The following is a 21,453-nucleotide window of genomic DNA, read 5'->3' as shown; positions in this document are numbered from 1 at the left end:
ATCAATCTTTCAAAAGTACTTATAATATAACGATAGGTTTATAATATAACGATAGGTTTATGTGCGTGTATTTGTAGAGTTTAGTGTACGTATGTGTATACGAGCGTCTGTATGTGTTTTTTAAAAAAAAAAGTAGTAGTGGATTGCGCCAATTGAAACGGCTCTAGACATTTTATATACTGGTAAATTGTTAGCCCGGATAAATATTTCAAAAATATAATATATATCTATATATATATATAGTATGGCTATCGGGCCTGTACATGTGTTATCGGTCATGACCTGCAAAACATTAGAATGAAAATATTTAAATAGTATGGCTATTGTGCTGTACAGGTGTCACGGGCTTGCAGCAGTGGTCCTTGAGAGAACCGTTGACGCAAAATCTTCACGATTGTCGAGAACCGTTGACGCCAGAACTGGCTTCAAAGTCTGTTAGAACTTGGAAAGGACATCGATGTAGATGTCCTGGACTGACCAGACGAGTAGACGACAGTGAGAGAAGTCACGAAAAGTATAAATCGATATGGGATCGCTTCAATATGAAAGAGACCTTTTTATCCGAATCCTAGAACCTGCTGATAACACATATTGCAATAAGCTGGCTATCTGAAAAATCCGAAACATGTATAAAGCGTGCCCTCTATGCAAAATTGCGGATACGATCTGCAGACTGCAGGGTGCAGGCAGGTTGCACGCCAGCACTCAGCAATCTGCCTGAATTTCTACTACTACTATCCACTTGATCAGTACCTGTTCCGCATCAGTATTTTCGGTTCATTCAGCATCACCACTTCTGAACTGTCTTGGCGACAAATACACAATACAGGATGAAAAGAGAAGTATCAGTTTTGTTTCTGAACAATACGACCACCGACAACAGCACACGGGCATGTGAAACAGCGCTAGTAGAACCATCATACTGCCAGGAATTGACTCCTAGAAAACAAGCATTACAAGTGAAGCACCAAAGAATAGAGAAGCTTGAGATCAGTTACAGGAACATCAGGAAGCAGGTGTACAATTAGTGAGGCTACCAAAATTTCGTCAGGCACGTCAAGGCCAGCTACTTAAAAGCAAGAACGAAAGAATCACAAGCACACAAAAGGGCTATATCTACATCTACGCAAGAAACGTGGAGACGTGATGTCAGACTATGTAGTCAGCAGCATTCAGGAAGCTCTCGTACTGGGTACCGTTGAGGGCACTGTAGACTTCATCCCAGTTTTCTATTTGCTCGGACAGAGGTTTCGTGTGTATCTTAACATGCCGGCTTGCTAGTTTCATCCTCGGCACTTTGAGGAAATCCAGGACATCAAAAATCTTCTGCAAGTGCAAGCCGATGCAGTGCTTGTAAGCAATAGAAGGAAACTAGATGTATCAAGGAATACATTGGCAATGAGAACTCACTGTTCTGTTGAGAATGAGATCCTCGTAATAGATAGTGATGTGGCGGGTGTTCTTTAGGTTTTCAAGAGCGCCATGGGTGTATTCGTCTGCTTGTTTCAGTTGCCAAATTAGTGACGATGTGTTGAGTCTGGGCTTGTATTTTGCAAGTATTATGGCCTGTAAAGGATCATTAAAACATAGAGATCAACTCAGAGACCGCAGACATTATCAGGGCAGAGTTAAACACAAGTTGTATAGCATTACCTCATGCTTTGTGTGAACATGTGCCTTATGTGTTCCATTTAATTGCTTAAGGTATCTGTCATGATTATTCGCTAGTTGTGATACCAACTGACGGAGCAGATTCCTTCTGAAGAGAAATATTGCAGAGACTCCTCTTCGATTGAAGTAGTCAACTACATCCACATGATTTGCCACAAGGCCCTGAAAACATATACTGTCAGAAGAATGCCTTTTTGTTTCCTTTCTCTATGCTTGGCCAATATTCATGATTTACTAATCAAACTGTCTACCAGGAAAAAGAAAGTTTTCAGACCAATTAGATGAAGTCCTGAAAGAAATATGCTCACCATGGAAATTATAATTGGTCTACATGGTCACTCTACTAGAACTATCAAATATCTGCATTTGCAGTATAATCTCTTCCATTGTCTAAACATGGAGGATTTGGAGGCAGAATATTTACATCTTTCAAATGGATGAAACTAATTATTCCCAAAAGAATAGGACTACACAGGACCATGTCATGTTCAATGTCTAGTTAGAAGCAATCCCTTTTCTAATCATCCATGAGGTTAAAAAAAAGAATCTATAGCAGATCATTCAAGCGTTCAGCAGTTCAGCTGAAGTGAGAGCCCACAACTTTCTATCTCTACACTAAAACAAGCTACCCAACAGTTTCATGGAAGGGATTTCAAAACGAAGAAAAAAAAGAAAAGAGGGGGGAAATGTTTGGTGCAGTGTTGTCTAGCTAGTTGAGAACATGTATATCCTTAGGAGCCTACATATTCAATAATTGAAACATACTGGAAGTAAATGAAAAGAATCGTCCAAATAAATTATCTAGATTGCACATTTTTGTCCTCACCTGATTAAGCATCCATTTGAAGCCAACAGCAGCAGTGCACTCATTCTTAGAAGCACTACTGTTCCAATCCAAATCGTACACTTTATCCAAGGTTTTTATTATAGAGGAAATGTTACTTCTCCTTTCTTTTGTGGAGAAAATTTCACCATTGGAGCTAACATTAGTGTGGCTGTTAAGAAGGGTTTCAAACCAGCCGCTTCCAGATCGCTGTGATGAGATAATTGCAAAGAACCGGACAGGGTTACACTTGCATTCCTCCCTAGAAATTAAATTATATTAGGCATTACACAAACCAAAGATGGCTCAATCTTGCTGCAGGGCAAATCTCACCTGCTGTAAGTTATCGGTTGAGGATAATGCACAAACTGAACCTCAGACGGAGGAACTGTGGACTTGTTACATGGTTGTTCTTGTTCCACAACTTCGATCTTCACGATTCTTGACCAGCCATCACTCCCTAGTTGCTTCATACACATTGAGCAAATAGATATCCCGCATAACATAGTCATAGCAAAAACAAACATTCTCAATGCGAGTGGTGACTTCTTTGGGGCCTTCAAGTCAAATGTACTCTGCAAACAGATTCCAAGCATTACAAAAGAAATCAGCAGATGTACAATACATATGCCATTCGGGGCTATTGACTATTGCAGCCCTTTCTTCAGAAAAGATTTGTTATTTTCTAACCATATGCTGCAATGGAACAAATCTTACGGCAGATACTACAAACATGAATATTTCCTAGGTTGGATCGTGCTGAGCTGACAAGCATCCATTTTGGCTAGATATATATAAGTGGAACTGGAAAGAAAATAAACAGAGAAAACTCCAAGATCTATCTGGTGCTTCTTGTGTTCCCCAGACCCAGAGCAAGGGAAATGGGCCATGTACTGCACAAATCAGCTAGCTTTTATATTTACCAATATGGAAGACAAGACAAGGTATGAAAAGGCCTTTTTTCCATGAGGTACCAGTACTGCTCTCAGATATTCTCTTCCCGAACTGCCTTCATAAGTGAATCTACTTCCAACTCTCCCTGGTTTCCTTCTGATTCTCAACAAGGAAGAAAAGACAGAACTGATGACCGAAAATGTTGGTAGTACTAAAGAGAGAGACAAATGCAACGAGAGATGCATTCGGTTCACCTAGTCAATCGAAATACGTAACCATCAATATGATACATATGAGCTGAGAAGAACGAACTTAGCTCCTATACGGTCTGAACCCAAAAATGGAAGGGGAGAGGACAGATTCCTAATTTCTCCGGCAACAGAAATGCATAATACAAAGAAGAAAGTTTAGACTCTGAAACGGAAGCAAAAGAAACAAAATAGGAGGAGATTGAGGATATCAATCCCGTCTGTTACGGCCTCCGAAGTCCGAACTCTGAACCAGTACAAACTTACACACAGGTAAAAGAGGGGAAACGGAGAATGATTAAAACAAGGGGAACCATTTCTTCAGTAGCATTTCAGATCAGGGTTGGAAGAAACAGGAATGTTGGTCGAAAAACGACTCCTGAGGGAAGCTCGAGGAAACGAGCGCGCGGATTGGAGAACGAACCGAGGGGAATGATCCCAAATGCCACGCCCAAGGCGCTCCGCTCAATTTCCCTTGGCAAATACCCCGACTCGACGCCTAGGGGAGGCGGAAACCCCACAACCTCGCCCGAAATCCAGCAGGAAAGTGAGGAATCGAGCAGCAAGGTGCGGAAATCGAACCTTGTAGCACCAGTCGTCGGCGCCGCCGGGCTTCTCCTCCCCCTTGGCGCCCCCCATCGCCTCCTTTTCTCCCTTCGTCGGCCCCCGTCCCCTCGCGCCGCCTCGAGAGACGCCGCCTTAATTAACCCGCCACCGCCGTCCTAGGGGCCTAGGAGTCGCTGGCCGCCGCCGGCTCACGGGCGCATTAACTGACTCCCGCCCCCGCCGCCGCGCAGCGCGGGAGGTCGGTGCCGTCCGGGTCCGTCGGAGCGGCAGCAGGCGCGCGCCGGCTCTGTGGGGGCGCAGCGGAGCGCGGCGCAGTTGGCGGAGGGAGCAAGGGCGGCAGGCGGCAGGGCAGCTCTGCCTCGCGCGTGAAGCGTGTCAGTGTGGGCGTGTGGGACTTCTGGGAGCCTCCAGCCCACCACTCTAAAAATTTTGTTTCTCCGTTGGTGCTCGCCGTGTTGACGGGACCGCGCAGCGGCCAGCGGAGACAGAACTAAATTTCCCGCTTTTCCCGAACGTTTCCTTGTAAGTACGCCGTTTATTGAATGACAATTTCAGTTTCCTTTCATTTATAAAAATTAAAAAATACTCACTACGGATGAACACCGGACCTACTGCACCTTCCATTCCAAATTGTATGTCGTTTTGACTTTTCTAAATTTATAGATATTATTATGGATCTAGAAAAACCAAAACAATCTACAATTTAAAACGGAGGAAGTATATATTTATTATACTAATGCTTACTACTCTGGGTACATTTTTAACAAATTTCAGACACATTGATAATAACAAAAAATGATCAAATAACCCCCTTGTCACTTGAAAACTGTGCATCCTTAATTTTGTTACCCTAATTCGAGTTATAGTTGCTAAAAAGTATGTTGACGCAGAAACTTGTCACCACCTCTCATGCGAGCACGTCACATGCACCTCGCAGGGCTCCTGCAGCGTCCGTGCGAAATCCGATCGGGTAGTTTTGGAAAATTGGCTGCGAAATTCGATCGGGTAGTTTTGCAAAATTGGCTAAGCTGGTTTCGTTGAATCTCCGACGAAACTCCAATGAATGCTCACCTAAGATTGGGAGAGATCTCGCGAAGCAAGCACACCTTAGTTGCCTTAGGCTCGGCGTGCTAGTTAAGATGCCTTCTCGTGCAATGGAGAAGAGATAATAGTATTTTTATCATATTACGTGTCGAAACTCTTACAAATATTATGAAATATCATGTCAAAGTATTATTTCTAACTTAGATTGCACACGCAAAATCGGCATGGCCACTTTAGAAAACCGGCCCGGTTGATTTTTTTCCTAGTATCTTCGCAAAGCGATAACTTTGTCATTCAGAGTCTAAATCAGACCTTATACTACGCATTCCGGTTGTCTCAACAAAAGCTAGGCAATCGAGAATTTCAATTTGCATTTTGCCAAAGTCACCCAAACTGGCCAAGCTGATTTAGAACCCGATCATCACAATTTTAACCAATCGTGCCAATTTTCGTCGTCACCACACGCTCCTCCATACGTTTTTTTATTAGCATAAGTATTGGTTTGATTAGATAGGTTTTACTTAGTTAAAAGTGCAGTCTTTGTGAAATAAAAATTAAAATTTTGCATAACACTTATTTTTTGAGAGATGTAGTATGATTTTATAAAGTGTAATATATTATATGTCATCTTTTTATGATGTTTTTGGACAAGTACAAGAGTGATAATTATAGTTTAATTCTATATGGTGATTAATAGACTGATATCCAAGTTACTTATATTTGTGATAATCATCTAAATTATACATACAAATAATTAACCAAATACAACTACGAGTAGTACATCAGCCAACATGAACCGTTTGTGAAAGTAACGATATAACTCACAGCTATAATGGCGTGAACACAAAAATCGCTAAAAAAGAGGAAAAAACATTAACGATACATCATACAAGTGGAAAGAATGAAAATTTCTTGATTTTGTAAAACTGTTCCTTATGGATCGTTCTGATCATTCAAATTGTCTGTATAGTAGCGCCAAAACTTATTAGAACTATAATTACATTAACACTTAAGTTTATAAATATTATTTTTATTTTTAATGAACATATTTTTAGAATAATGTTAAAGACAAGCTAAATAGTTTATGCATATATATAGTTATGAGCTTCACCCTACCTTTCGTTAGCCTCGTGCAAGTGTGTACGTCTCGATTTTTGCAGTCTCCTTTCTACATGGCGTTTTATACACAGTACTCCCTCCGTTCCAAATTGTAGATCGATTTGATATTTATTCACAGAGTGCATAATAATAAACGAACCCAATTTGGAAGGGGGAGTATCTGCTAGCCAACTCATGTGAGCGCTACCGAATTGAACAAATACAAACACCGACAACAAGCAGGAAGTCACAACCAAGTCAAAACAATGTTGACTTTCCTTTTACTTTCATACTATTATCATGCACGACACCATATAAGAAAAAAGCAATGTCAGAACTCTGTTACCTTCACCTAAACGTCTAGCAATGGAAACACCAGTAAAACTTCTTTACTTACAATATATGCGCTTACATATATTATGGATAACCCAAGGGATAATAATATATACCCATATTTATCTTTTAGCAGCCTCTATATAATGAATAATTAACTTCTTTTCAGAAGGTGACTTTTCATTAGCTTCGGGATCTCTATCGAAGTAATATAACTCTACCTCATAAAAATACACCACATACTATATTTTCTCATGCTTGCTAAAATGCATCAATTCTTATTTTGATTTTGCAGAAGGAAAGCAAAATGCTAGAAGAAACCTCGACAATTGAACCTTAATCCATGAAAAGATAAATAGTTACATCATTTGGTATGGTTTTATTATCTCTTTTTTATCAAATACCTAAACCGCTTATTGTGAGCCTTTGTGTTTTGTCTTACTGTAATATTAATTTTATCTTTGCCCTTGTTATTAAGCTAATAAATCTCTTGCCATTAATTCAACGAGGCTTCCGAGAAAGGCAGGTTAAGAACCACCTCTTTGCCATCCAACAACATAATTTAACTTATTAGTATTTACACTTCGACAGTTATGGATAACCTGGATATCCTCGTGGAGGGCCCAGCCGACCAATAATGAGTCGCTCCAAGAAGGCAAAATCTAGGACTCCCCACAACCAGTTGTAATCCGACTAGATCTCATCTATAGTAACCAACTAGAGGTCCTACCATGTAACCCTACCCCTCGGAGTATATAAAGGGAGGTAAGAGTACCCCTAGGAGGACAGCCAATCCCTCAATACAACAACCAACACCCGAGAGCAGGGCGCAATACAATCCCCCCAACACAGGACGTAGGGTATTACGCTACACTGGCGGCCCGAACCTGTATCAATCTCTGTATCTTGTGCCTTGCGTTACCATCAAGTTCATAATTTTGCGATCCTCACTGCCTACAAATTAACCATTTAGGTACCCCTAGGTGAACTGTCAGTCACTAAATCCGACAGTTGGTGCGCCAGATAGGGGGTGATCGTCGGATCCTCTTAGCGAGCTTGATGGCAGATTTATCACCACTTACATCTACGTCGTCGCGTCGTCGGGCTGATTTGGCAACTTGGCTAGATTTGTTCCGCTCAGTTGCTGGTCTCATCGATCCGGCATGGCAGCGTGGATCCTTGTGCCGTCGCTTCTCCACTACACGCTGACCTCCATGCGCGGTGCCCTAGATGCAACCTGGCATCGTCGGCAAGTATCGACCCCGGCCTCGGTACACGGGTGATTTGGCAATATTAACTTCGGTGCATAGCGTGCGTATTGGATGGATCAGTATATGTCAGAGAAGATTCTCTTACTTTTATATTATTATTCTATAGCTCTTTTATTTCTATGGCCGACTAAGATTATATTAATCTCCTTTTTCCTCTAACTCACGTTACATATTACGCATGCATGGATGCATGCATGGAACAGCAATATGGCGAGCAACTCAGCATCAATCAAGCTTGGTGACTCGGCGGCAACGTCCTTAACAGCAACCACGCTTCATCGACTCTCCACCGACCACAGCAAACTAAGACAACGCCCATAGGCTCCTTAATCCTAAACACGAAGAAGAGTTATCCGATTCGACCATGAGTCAAGCTAAGTCATATATTCAATTAAATATTTACGGCTTCCGTATATCTCAATACGTCCTGACTTTTCTATGTCTCCACGACTTTCGCCAACCACCTCGGTCACACCCCAACTGCTTATACAGCTTGATCCGTTCACTACACGGGCAGTCGGCGCTACGCCCTACGAGTGTCCAGCGCACGCTCTCACTTTTCCGCACAGTTCCGACTGTTTTGCGGCTTGTTCATCTCTCTTAACAATTGCTAAAGTACTCAGATAGCACATACTTTAATCCGTGAAACCTCGATTCATCTTGTGATGCCTGTCTACAAGCTCGAGATCCGCTCTCAGCAGACTGCTGGTTAAGCAAAGCTAAGTGCTTAAACGTAACATGCTAATTACCCGAGGAAATTATATAGCCCACAAGAGCAGGCCGTGCAAGGATTTACTTTTACGCTGATTAAACTTTCGAGTTATTCAATTATTAAATATTCTACGTTTTGCTACATAATATTTGCATTGACCTTTTACAGCTCAGAAACTACTCGGCGAGCCTCCTACCACTCGGCAGACCTCCTAGGCTCGGGGGCTGGGTGCGGGAGGCAACTTGGCGTGCCTGTTGCCGCTCGGCCGACCCCTTAGGCTCGGAGTGAGAGGTGACTTGTCATGCTTTCGCGGCTCGGACGGCTCCCGGGCTTGAGGGTTAGGCGCAGAGACGATTCAGCCGGCTCCCCAGCTCGAGGGTCGGGCGCTACAGACAACTTGGCATGCCTCCTACCACCCGGTCGACCTCCCAAGCTCAGGGGTTGGGTGCGGGAGGCGACTTGGCATGCTTCCATAGCTCGTCCGGCTCCCAGGCTCGGGGGTTGGACGTCACAAACGACTCGGCGTGCCTCCTGCCACCAGACCGACCTCCTAGGCTCAGGGGCTGGGTGTAGGAGGCGACTCAGCGCGCTTCCACAGCTCAGCCGGCTCCCAGGCTTGGGGTTGGACGTGGGATCTCACTAGACGTGCGTCCATGGTGTTTTCTCAAGATGAAGACTACAAGATCAAGGATTTCTCTTTCAGCACTGCGCAACTTCTTGGCAGCCAGACGACGAAAGCACTCAGGCGAAGCTTATCCAACTCAGCATTTGCGTCGGGCTACCGCTCAACTCCACACCGCTTAGAGGCTTGACGGTTATGGATACCTGGGTACCCTCATGGAGGGCCTAGCCGACCACTAATGGGTCGGCCCAACTTGATGAAGAAGGCAGAATCTAGGGCTCCCCACAAATAGTTGTAATCCGACTAGATCTCATCTATATTAACCGACTAGGAGTCCTGCCATGTAACCCTACCCCTCGGAGTATATAAGGGGAGGTAGGGGTACCCCTAGGAAGACAGCCAATCCCTTAACACAACAACCAACACCTGAGCGTAGGGCACAATACAATCTGTGTCTTGTCCCCGAGCGTAAGGTATTATGTTACACTAGCGAACCTGTATAAATCTGTGTCTTGTACCTTGTGTTACCATCAAGTTTATGATCCTGCGATCCTCTCTGCCTAAAAAATCAAGTACCCGTTACTAAATCTGACATGTATTTTTGCACAATACAACGTCAACGGTGCAGCATAGAACGTCCATCTGTCTAGTTTTTCTAAAGACCGAATCTTGCCTCCAAGATCGGCTATCTCATTGGGCCACGTCGCTGTTAATTATCAGCCGCCGGATCTTCCATCTACCACCGAAACCAGGGCTCAGGCGTGGACAGGATCACAGCCTCTCGACGTTTCGAGTTCGCCATCGCTGACTCCTCACGTTTCAGCCTCTCGATGGAGGAGCGCTGCTGGGCGTGGAGACGCGGAGCAAAGGAGAAGTTTGCCTGGTCCAGTGGTGTAAGCTTTCAGCAGGCCTGACAAAGACACTGACGATGGTCCTGCAATGGCCAATCTACTAGCTTGAATCAAATTAAAGAGCAAGACACCATGCGGATGCCATGAACGCATGAGCTGCTAGACAGCAGCCTCGTCGATCGCAAACAGAATGATAGAATGAGCAGGCATTTCTTTTCCTTGCCCGTGGTTTGTAACTCTGCATTTTTTATTTTCCATTTGGAATGTAATCCGATGAAGGAAATGACAAGAATGTATATATTTGTTTAACAAGGATGTATACAAATATTATCCCCATCTAATCCTCTATATTTATCTACAAACAAAAATTCTTTACAGGATTAGAAGGGGAGAATAAGAGCACGCCAACGGGGCGCCATTTAGCTTGTCATACTAACCTTGTTTCATACATAAACCATACTAGATCTATGTGTCTCTGCCCTTGCAATAGAACTTCCTCTCTGGCCTGTTCAACAAAGAAAAATAGTCAAGACAAGTCACTAAGATTTAGTTTAGTTCAAGAATATTATATTCACCTTGAGCTCTGTAATCGAGCACTAACATTTTGAATCATACATTTGTAGTATAGGAGGGTGTGATATTTCTAAATCATGGTTAGCAGAACAAATGATCCTAGTACAAAGGTCAATGCAAATTCAATCAACCATGGCTTTTCAACTTGTTAGTACCCCATATTTTCATTGCTAAAAGTATATCCATACTAAATAGAAATTACATGTCAGTCATCATTAGCTTATATTATTATCAAAAGTAAACATTGATCTGCCAATATTTTCAATGATTTGCGGTGTACTTCCATATGCTGGCACATGACTACATGAGCAAGCAAATATTTAGTTACTCGTTCGTATCAAATTTAGAGATGTCACTCGTATAAGATCAAATCAATCCTCAAGTCACATCAAACAAGGTTGGCCAAGCTCCGCCAGGTTTCTAGTATATATCTGTCTCATATCTCAAAATTTCAGAGCCTCCTATCTAGATGATGTTTGCACCATTTATTAGAAGATTCTTCGGTTTTCATTTTCTTTTACAAAAATCGTGTATACATGTTTGATAGATTGTTTTTGTGTGATATCACCAAAACTCATGGGAATTACAAAGGCTTGTTTAGTTGACAAAATTGGGAGTGCCAAAATTACTGTGCTGGCACTGTAGCACACTGTAGCGTTTCGTTTGTATTTGTGAATTATTGTCAAACATTGACTAATTAGGCTCAAAAGATTCGTCTCGCAAAGTACAACAAAACTGTGCAATTAGTTTTTAATTTCATCTACATTTAGTACTCCATGCATGTACCGCAAGTTTGATGTGATAGGGAATCTTCTTTTTGCATAGTGTCAAAGTTGGGAGTTGAGGGTGAACTAAACAAGGGCAAAATATCTTCCCCGCGCGGCGCGTACTAACTAATAAAAAGAAACAGGGAAGTAGTATGTTGCACGCAAAACCAATGCTTCTGTAAGGGTTTGTCTTGCTGTTAAGCACATGTATATGTCATGTAAGTACCGTGCGATTTACTCTTCTTGTGAGTTGTGAATATAGCCTATAGGTGTCTTGGTGAAAATTGCACCTACGTTCACATTTTCCCAAATAACCCTGTAAGCAAAGCACCAATTTTCATCGCAGGACGCAGCATGAGAACCTATCCAGTACTCCCAATCCACAAAAGCACCCTAAACGTGCATCAAAATCCATTGAAAAATATGAATGGATGCATCTTGTGATCTTCTGGCATCATAAAAAAATTGAACAGGTGGAACCCACACTATTAAAGAGCTAATTTCACTTTTTTTGTATTTTCTTGCACAGATTTTTGTTACATTCAATGCATGCATATTTTTAGTTGAATTTTACGTGCACGTTTTGATCGGGTTTTTAAATTTTTTAGCGCGGGGGTACATGAAGGAGTGGGAGCACCACATATGTTCTCCGGGACGCATGGGCTAAAGATGACGCCCCTGCATACGTCTCTCCCATCCCACCGCCCTTCTCTCTTCGATTCGGTCATTCGGATAGGTCTGTACGGTGGCGGGCGCCGCTCCACTCGAGGACGTCGTACGAGTCGTCGAGACGTGTGGTACTGTGATGGATGTGAGAGAACGGGGAGAGAGGTCGCTGTGGTGCCTGCCGTGCATGGCGCGTCCGTCGTCGGTCGTCGGAGGGGTCGCGGCCAACCGGGACCGACGCGCACCGAGGACGACGGAGGAGGAGCACGTACGATACGGCGTGACACGACCGAAAGCCACGGGCCCCCCCCGTACGTATTCCTTTGTGCTCCATTGCTTCTCCTCCTCTGTAAAATGAAAAACCGCCCGGTTCATTCACGTGTGTGGAGCGGAACGGTAGTTCCACTGGCACTACGTACGCACGCACGTGGTGCACGAAAGGTGCGAATCGGCGGCTCACAACAGCCAGGTGCCGTACGCGTTGCCGTTGCCGTACTGTGGCAGGCTGACAGCTCAGGACATTGACTAATTAACATCGTTGACTCGAGGAGTACCCGCAGTGTGGGAAGATCAAGTTTGGTGCTCATTGATTTGTGGTTGTGATTAGATACGATCCTGCGAATCCCCGGGGTCCGTTGCGCAGCCAAGCCGTGCTGGTAGCGTCTTTGTTACCAGCGCAAACAAAGCCTAAAGATATATGCTATCTCAAAAGTGAAACTTGACCAAATTATCACTGGTAGTGGGTAACTTGTGCGATTTGTCAGTAATGGGCACGCACCTCTAACCCTATTTTGCACATCTCCAGTTTCGAGATTTAGATTTGGAGTTTGCACTATAAAATAAAGTGGTTGAAATATATATAAATATATATATGTCTTTTTAAATTAAAAACAATAAAAAAAACTTGCTAAAACAAACACCTCTCCGGATGTGCGGGCATGATGACCATTTTGGCACACGGAAATAAAGTACGTTCGAGTTTTCCACGAGCGGCGGTCAAATTTTCCCGTGAGAATCCAAGGAAATCCTCGTGTTTAGATTAGAGAAGGGTGCATGAGAGGTTAGGTATCGTTTTCACAAGTGTACTAGTAACCTTTTGGAGAGTTGGAGTGCGTCCAAGCTCCTTTTACAAGTTGAGTGGAGAGTTGACAGCAGAGCAGACCGGCCGGCCGGTTGAGGAGTACACAAGTGGCGACCCCGCGGTCGGTGGCGTAGGTCGTGCGTCCATGCCCAATTTTTGTTCCCAGTCCACACGAAAACCACGAGCGTGACGCGTCGTGGTTGCTTGTCCCGTGGCTTGGGTTAGTTGGCTCTGATATGGCGTCAGCTCTGTCCCTCATCAGCGGCCACGATCTACCGACGCCGGAGCGGCGATCGGAGCCAACTAACCGAAGCCACCATGTCACGCTGACGCTAGCTTAGGGAAGGAGCGAGAGTGCCGACGCGGCTGCCTGCCGCGACCGCGAAGGGAGGAGGCGACAGCAAAGTACGCGCGGCCCATTTGTGTCTAGGAAATCTTTCTGAAAACATCTGTGGATCGGGCGCCGAATGCCGCCGTGTGTCATTGCTGTACTAGTACTGTGCAAGCGGGGTCGGAGCAGGTGGCCCTGGTCGTACGCGTGCGTGCAGCACAGAGAAAAGGTCGTTTAGAGCAACTCTTGGGAGCATGGGTAGGAACTAGGAGCATGAGCTGAGATATGTGTCCTGGAGTAAACGCCAAGCTAGATCGCCGTACGAGTTTAATCCGCAGGCGGCTCAGGTTACCACCACCGGAGTTTGCCGTGTGTCGCACTAGCTAGCTAGGATTCGCGTGACGTTTGCCGTGCACGGCGTCGGTGCCGCCGGTCCACTACACTTCTACAGGGACCTTGGCCTTGTTGCATGCAGGGTTGTGGCCGGCCGGCAGGCTCGCGGTCAATGGACCGGAGCCTCGGAGGACGGGAGGAGCCCAGCCCAGCCGGCGAGGATCTAGGTAGCGTCACGTGATCAGCTCGCCCTCCGATCCCCATGACAGGGACAGGTGTGCCGGGGCACCCAGTTGATCGCGGAGTGAGGACGGAGCGAGCAGCTAGCAGAGACAGCGGACCAATTATTCGAGGTCAAACTGCTGGACTGGACTATCATCAGATCAACTGGGTGCCCGAAATGGAAATGCCCATCCGTTGCCCTTCGACCTGAACGTGGCTCGGTTACCATTCCTGTCCCCCGCCTGAGCCACACCCACCCACACATGTCACATGTGCCCACATGGCTCTTGGTCTCTGGCTGCTCAGTGCTGGAAGGTCACGATGAGATCCCATGCCGCTAGCCGATCAATCGTCGTCGAGAAAAGAAAAGAGAAACGAAGACGTCTAACGTCTTAGTGCGGATCTTACACGCCCTAGTGCGTGTTAACGTCGTCGTTCTTGCATTAGATCATTGGGTGCAAGTGTATCCGATCGAGTGCCGTAGCTACTTACCACCGTGCGCCTGATGAGTTGATCTCCGCAGGCTATGCCGCCGATGCCATCATCATTTGGCATGATTCCTCCCACGGCTCCTTTTCCTCCACGACTTTGCGTACCTGTCAAGAAGGATGCGATCAAAGGTGCGATCATACCCCTTGCTTTGGTCCGTTGCGAAAGTATCATGAGACCGACCTAACGAAAAGGTAATGGAAGTGATAGAAGCTCCACGATATGGTCAGTATCTTGTCACCAAAAAAAAAAACGTGCTAGACCAAACTTCAGCGTTTTCAGACACTCGTCCTATCGAGCTACTTATTGACTTCCAGTAGCACGGCCCCGTCTCCCTCACGCATGACGCATGTGTGTTAAGCTCCTGTAAAGCACGGAGCTAATCATGGCATCATGCTCTGGAACCAACAGCCATGAAAAGAGCGGGGTCGTCATGCTTGCTTCTGTACCGTCCTTGTAGTCTTGTAGACGATGATTGCCGATGCACTCCACTGCCACGGCTGCCGCTGGTATTGGGAGCAGCAGCCTGGACCAGCCCATCCATCCACATGGTCCCTGGGTACTGGGACCCTACCCCTCTCCCTGGAGCAGCAAGCTGCCAGGCTCTGCTGATTGCTGAAGGCCGCGGCTCGCCAGGCAGGAGCCCAGGAGCATAAGCCCGTGGGGGTAGCACCGATGCACCATGCTTCCAGCTTTATTGCAACGCCCAAACATTTGAATCGGCAAGGGGTTAGTTTCAAAAAAAAATCGCAAGGGGGAGAAACAAAAGGAACGGAGGCCACTCTGAACACTGGCATATCACAATGCCCATATTTCAGCAACAAATCCTTCAGTCAGGCATTTTGACCGCTGACACGGAATTTTCAGGCACAGCAATGTAGGAATCAACAAGGATGTCAGGAGTGATAGTGCAAGAAACCCAATATATCAGACGTTGTTTGCATCTATACATTCCACACTGATACATCGCTGTTAGCAATTTAGAACTTAGAAGCTACAGTCATCCCACTCAGCTAGCTGGGAAGAAATTTCTACGGTCTCCCTGAACTAACCTGCATGCTACCCCATTGCTCGTGACCTCATGTTAATCTTCAGGCATGCATCATCACTGCGTGGATGGCACGATCCATCAGCTTGCTTGCCCAGACAACCCTGACAAACGGCAAAGGATCTTTTCAACTTTGCACAAACCAACGGTGCTGCAGGAAGGGGTCAAACGAGCAACTCTACCACTACCATGCACGCCAAAAAAGAAACTGGGGTGGCCTGCCATTTGGATTTTGGACGTCCACCACATAGTCACATAGTGCTCACTGACCAGCTTCCATCACTAGCACCAAAGGATCCTTCAAACTTCTGACATGTTGTCTTGCTGATAAGGATGTTGCCTTGCCTGTCCTCTCAAAAGCAAGTGCGCTAAGCCCCCACCGATACTAAGATCTCTAAGCTTTTCCTGACTTCTAGACTATATCCACTAATGCATGCAGTGAGATTAGACTAGGCTTATCCACCAGATATGATGGCTCATGAGATGATTAACCGGACGATCTTTCCCAGGTACTGGAAGCATTTAGCAGCTTCTTTCAAGCACAAGTTCCTATCCTTCCGAGTCCAGTGCTGCACAGGAGAAGCACATGGGCTACTCAGACAAAATTTCCAAGAACACAGGAAAATTGTTATGTAGCACGTACCTTGCTAAGCTCATTAAGCTTCTCCCTAGCATCTTTCAGCAGAAGTTCAGCATCAGTGTCCCATTTGCAAAACTCCAGCTCCCTTCCATCCAGAATTTTATCGCGGATCTATTACAAATCAATGTATGTTTTTGTTCAGAGTTCCTAATTCCAAGACACTATATGCTTGGAAAGCATGAAGAGCTGTAGAACCCAAACGGTAATTGGTAAAATGGTGGTATCCAGTACCATGGTGATGGGGATTTTTTTTTTTTGGTGGGGGGTGGGGGAAGCTTGCATGGAACCATAGGTGGAACTCAATGGGGGCTCTCAGACACCAGCAGACCTGTACTTTGTTAAATTGCACATCAGGTGCATACAATGCACCACATGGCTAATGTACCCTTACCAGCAACCCAGCATGTGGCCCACCCAAACTTGGGCCTGCCTCATATAGATGCAGGAACGCAGGTGCCCCTGGGTTCACACAGCCCAGTTAGGTGTTTTGCACTATCCTAGACCCCCAGAGTCACCCCTTTAAGCCTCCATCTCCATAGTTTCTACCTTGAGGGATCGAGTTCTCATTCAGAAAACCTAGATTCTTCCTCTAGGTAAAAACCTCAACCCTAGTGTTTTAATGTCTCAACAAATGCTTCTTTGCAACCAGGTGTGTGGGCGGGTGGGGGGATTGGCATTTCTTCAACTACGTCGCGAGGGTACAGATACCTAAATAACTGAAAATCAGAGGGACCCAATCATTTCATAACAAATGCATAAGTGTACCTACACAGATTAAAACCCCTCTTAGTCACAGTGTCTCTGATTGGCTAAAGACCCTTCTGTGAAGTTTCTCTTCCTGTTTTTTTACCTCAGTTTTTTATTTATATAATAAATGTATTTCACTAAAAAATGTATAACTGCAATCTCTGCATTTTTAATATATTGGCAATGTTATGGAAAGCGACATTAAAGTTGAAAAGCAATGGTAATGGAGATTTTATCAGGTGCAAGAAGTTACCTTGTTGCCTATTGCCACACCACCAGTTACATGTGCAAAATAGATATTGTAATAATGGGAGAGGAATGCAGGGGCGTTGCTCTCAGCCAGTTCAGTCAGATAAGTTGCATAGGTTGATCCTAAAGTACTTGGCTCTGGAATTTCAACCCCTTGTTCTCTGAACCACTCTAAATCTTTTGAAATGCTAGCTGAACGCTCCAAACCACTTTTCCTGAAGTAAACATCTGAACAAACATTAAATTAATTATGTGAGTAATTAGCTGTCATTTTTGTTTTATTAATTTGACATTTTTTTCCTCAGGAGCTAGAGCCAGTTTGCAATACTGTAAGCTATGATCTTTCAACTTAGACACTATAATGTTTGTAAAAGCCACATACAAATGATGCATCTTGAAGCATTTAATTGAGGCGTTTGACAGACAACATGGCACACTTGTTGGTTCATGATAGTTTTCAAACAATATTTACTTTTTTGTGAAATCCAAACAAGAAAATTGACTACAACATGTGCATTCATGGAGATGCACAAGATTAGCTACATGCTAACGCCCTCATCGTGTTCTTTACCATTATGGTCTGTCATCTCCATTTCAGAGCAGCCAGGGCCGTACAGTGGCCAGAGCAGCATGTGAGCTTGTTCAGGGCCCCCAAAAATTGGGGGCCCTAAATCTCCATTTAGTACTAATTAACTGAGTTTAATTAACAGAAAAAGGGAAAAGGAACGAGCAAGGAAGGCCCAGCAAATTGGAAAGCCCACTCTGATGTCAATAGGCCCATCGCTCCACCAGATGCTTGACCGATGACCTCTAACACTGACTTCCGTGTGTTGCCATTTTAGTTTCTCTCAATCTGGATCAAACCTACGCCAGTTCCTATTGCGTGCCGAGTCGCCGACGCCGGTAAGCGCTGGGACACAGGGCTTTCTTGGTGCCACACTGCCATTTAGGGCTCCATTATGTATTTTGTACCAGCCCCTCCAATTTGTAGGTATGGCCCTGAGAGCAGCCTAATGGAATTGATATCTTCCAGAGGACACTACAAAACTTGAATAGAAGGAGCAAGCTGCATAGAAGTCACTACACAGCCAGAGGGCAGAACTACAGAGCATGTCACATTTCATTGCTCAGACCTCATAACGGATCATACACCAATTGCCAGTGCACACACCAACATAGAAATGTATTCATTTCCAGAGATGTGACAGTATCACATTTTAATTAACTATCCAAACTTATAATAATGTTGTCCGATTTATCACAAGTTTGGGTTTGAATTCCACACAGGGCTACAAACTGAACCCTGGGATATGTCAGCATGTTACATAGTTTGCAGCACATCTCTAATTTGGCATTACAAAAGGCATTCCTACCATCAAATATCTGCATTTCCGCCATGCCAAAGGTACCTTATCACATTCCTCTCGTGAAAAGAGAAAATGTACAGTAAAACCTAATACAACTAGAAGTGCAAAAGGGACAAGATAGTTCCCAGCCATCTGCTCATCCGAAAGGCTCAAATAGAATCAGAGCAAAAGAAAGAAAAAGGATGTTGAACATTTTCCCTTAGATTTCGTAGTAGAAGTCAGATAGTCCACCAGACATAGGGAAAGGCACAAGATCTGAGCTATCCAGGAAATACATCATATAGGATCCGGATACTATCCAGTCCATGTGCCACCAATCTAGCAACTCCCCCAACACCCGTGGGCTATAGTGTGGCTCTAACATGTATAGAGGTATGGACAACTACATTGGAACGGTAATAAGTTCCTATAAAAAAGAAAAGCAACAGGTTATAATACTAAATCATTCAGTTGATTGCTTATAGAACTTCCGAGTCTTGTTAAAAAATATGGCGCTATCACCGACTGGTCACCCTATGCCCCTATATTGCTTGTTAAAATTATCATGTGGTAGCATTCTGGGCATGTGCCATGTGGGATATTTGAATGTTATCACATAGCGATATATATAGCTGTTGTTTTCAATCAATATTCGGATAACTATTCATTGTTGAAAGTTGAGACAATCTACATTTGTGATGGAGACTATCATTTGAATTATCATCATCATGTATTTTAGCTCTGTATTTGTGATTGGCACTAAGCATTCGTATTTATACCCCGCACTATCACGGTATTGAGGAAAAATGCAAGATAAGATATGGCCATATGGGATGAGAGTTACCCATTTGTATCTGCTCCGAATTCATCCTAAACAGAACATATATTTGACTAGCAGTATTTCTCGATAGATAATGACACAATCTTATCACATCAATGTACCAGTAAACATACCATTATCCCAATGCAACCAGCATATACCTCAAATCAGTGAATCACAGCTACAAATCCACTCAGCGACAGAAATTCTAATCGCGGAAATCACGCTGTCGCTCCAGAACACGAATTGTCAAAAATTGAACTAGGAGCAGAGAACGAGGAAGAAAAATTGTGACTCACAGGCGACATCGGTGGACTCGGCGACGACCCGCTCGATGGTGTCGAAGACAAGCTTGCTGTCCACCAGGTACAGCACGAACCCCTCCATGCTAGGCATCCACTCCCCTTCCACGAGCTCGCCGTCCTCCTCCTTCTCGTGCTCCTCCTTCACCCCGCCATCGTCGCCGTCGTTGTCGTCGTCCTCCGACGCCGACGCATCCGCATCCGCCCCCGCGTCCGCGTCCTCCGCCCCCGGCTCGTCCTTGATGGTGGTGCGCTTGCGGTTGCGGAGGCGCATGGCGACGAATCGCATCTCCTCGGCGACGCCCACCGCCTGGCCGGGGTACTGCTTCGGGTACCGCTGCGGCTTCCGCTTCGCCTCCTGCGGCGGCGCAGGCGCCTCCGCAGCTGCCGGGGGCGAAGGGGAGGGAGAGCAGCGGGCGACAGTTAGGGCTAGGGTTCCGGCCCTGGGAGTGCGGAGAGAGAGGAACGGAGCCACTCGTCGGGGTGGAGGCGGCGCGACCGCCGAGGCGGCGGCGACGACGACGAGCGGCATGGGTTTAAGGGGCGGCCGGGCGGGTTATCCGTTACCCAAGCTCCGGTGACACGGCGTGCCGCAATAAACTCTGTACTATTTGCCTTTACGCCTTCGCCGGGCGCTTACGTATTTTTGTTACTGAGAGATCGAGCTGTGCTGCTTGCTGGTAGTGCGAAGACAATATCATAGCTATACTTCCTCCGTTCCAAATTGTAGGTTATTTTAATTTTTCTAGAAATATACACTATAAAAGCTAAAATGATCAATAATTTGGATGGAGGAAGTAGCAATTTGAAGTCAGAAGTTGTACTGCAATACAAAATGTTCATGAGAGCATGTCAAGCTCTTAGCTATAAGACAAGCCACAGCAGCTCCTAATAGCCAAGCCATACAACGGTAATTTTCTTACTTGTCTCCACTTAAACGTAAAAGTATTTTCTATTCTTTATGGGTCCCAACGTACCATCTGTTTTCCAATCATCTCGCGCCACCTCATCTTATGTAGGCACTTGCTCCATGCAAAATTACTGCCGTGCGTTGGAGTCTGTGACGAGGTGATCGACGCATGGAGCGCCAAGCTCCCTTCTCTCATCCCCTCTCCCTTCCAGCTCGACACATGATGCTGATCTATTGGGCGATAAGCTCATTATGGACCTGCTCTGACAAATCGAGATATATATGGTTTTTAAAATGATGTTTACGATACGATCCTTTCTTGAAATAGAGAAAAAAATTACTCAAAACAGGATACGTGCAACCAAATCATCTGGTCGATTGGAACTCTTGTTGTGGTTGCGATGAAGATACGAGAGTACAAGCCTACATGGTTTAAATTCCGTGCTGCAGCTGATTGTTGCCTATCTACCTTCAGCCCTTTTGCTCGTGACTTTTCTTGCTGCCTTCTGCTTCTACGTTGCCATCTTCTACTTCAATCCGGTGCTCATCAGTCACCATTATGGTAAAAAAAATAACGATGATCAGTGCTTGCTCTCAAACAAACCTGCATAAAAAAAAAAGAGGATAGGTGCAACCGTGCAAGCTCAAATCAACACTACTTCATCTAAAATCGCGTTGTTTGGCTCAATGAATTCATCGGGCAGGAAAATCATAATTGCTTGATTCTAATCCCACAAATCCCTCTGGGGCCAGAGATTTAGCTGAACTAAGATTATACAAAATCATTTTTTTTCT

At 44.9% G+C, this 21,453-nt stretch overlaps 2 protein-coding genes across 3 annotated transcripts; both read right to left on the bottom strand.

Annotated features, from left to right (window-relative positions):
• Positions 1-831: 831 nt before the first annotated feature.
• On the bottom strand, positions 832-4,647 carry LOC101766773. 2 transcript variants are annotated; one of them, XM_004984076.2, is made up of 6 exons: positions 4,219-4,647; positions 2,828-3,069; positions 2,498-2,756; positions 1,654-1,833; positions 1,411-1,566; positions 832-1,326 (listed from the first exon to the last, which is right to left on the bottom strand). In XM_004984076.2, the coding sequence occupies exons 1-6, from the start codon at positions 4,273-4,275 to the stop codon at positions 1,150-1,152; spliced, it is 1,071 nt and encodes a 356-aa protein (XP_004984133.1). In that variant the 5' UTR covers positions 4,276-4,647; the 3' UTR covers positions 832-1,149. The 2 variants fall into 2 exon arrangements, with proteins under 2 accessions (XP_004984133.1, XP_022685588.1); XM_022829853.1 differs by having other exon boundaries at positions 832-1,323.
• Positions 4,648-15,474: 10,827 nt separating this feature from the next.
• Positions 15,475-20,356, bottom strand: LOC101766362 (probable inactive heme oxygenase 2, chloroplastic). The gene is made up of 4 exons (XM_004984075.3): positions 19,746-20,356; positions 17,285-17,508; positions 16,288-16,395; positions 15,475-16,213 (listed from the first exon to the last, which is right to left on the bottom strand). The coding sequence occupies exons 1-4, from the start codon at positions 20,278-20,280 to the stop codon at positions 16,121-16,123; spliced, it is 960 nt and encodes a 319-aa protein (XP_004984132.1). The 5' UTR covers positions 20,281-20,356; the 3' UTR covers positions 15,475-16,120.
• Between the last annotated feature and the right edge of the window lie 1,097 nt (positions 20,357-21,453).

This window comes from Setaria italica, chromosome IX, assembly GCF_000263155.2.
Source record: "Setaria italica strain Yugu1 chromosome IX, Setaria_italica_v2.0, whole genome shotgun sequence".
Lineage (NCBI taxonomy): Eukaryota > Viridiplantae > Streptophyta > Magnoliopsida > Poales > Poaceae > Setaria > Setaria italica.
Note: the sequence above shows the minus strand (reverse complement) of the source record. Positions and strands in the feature narration are given on the sequence as shown.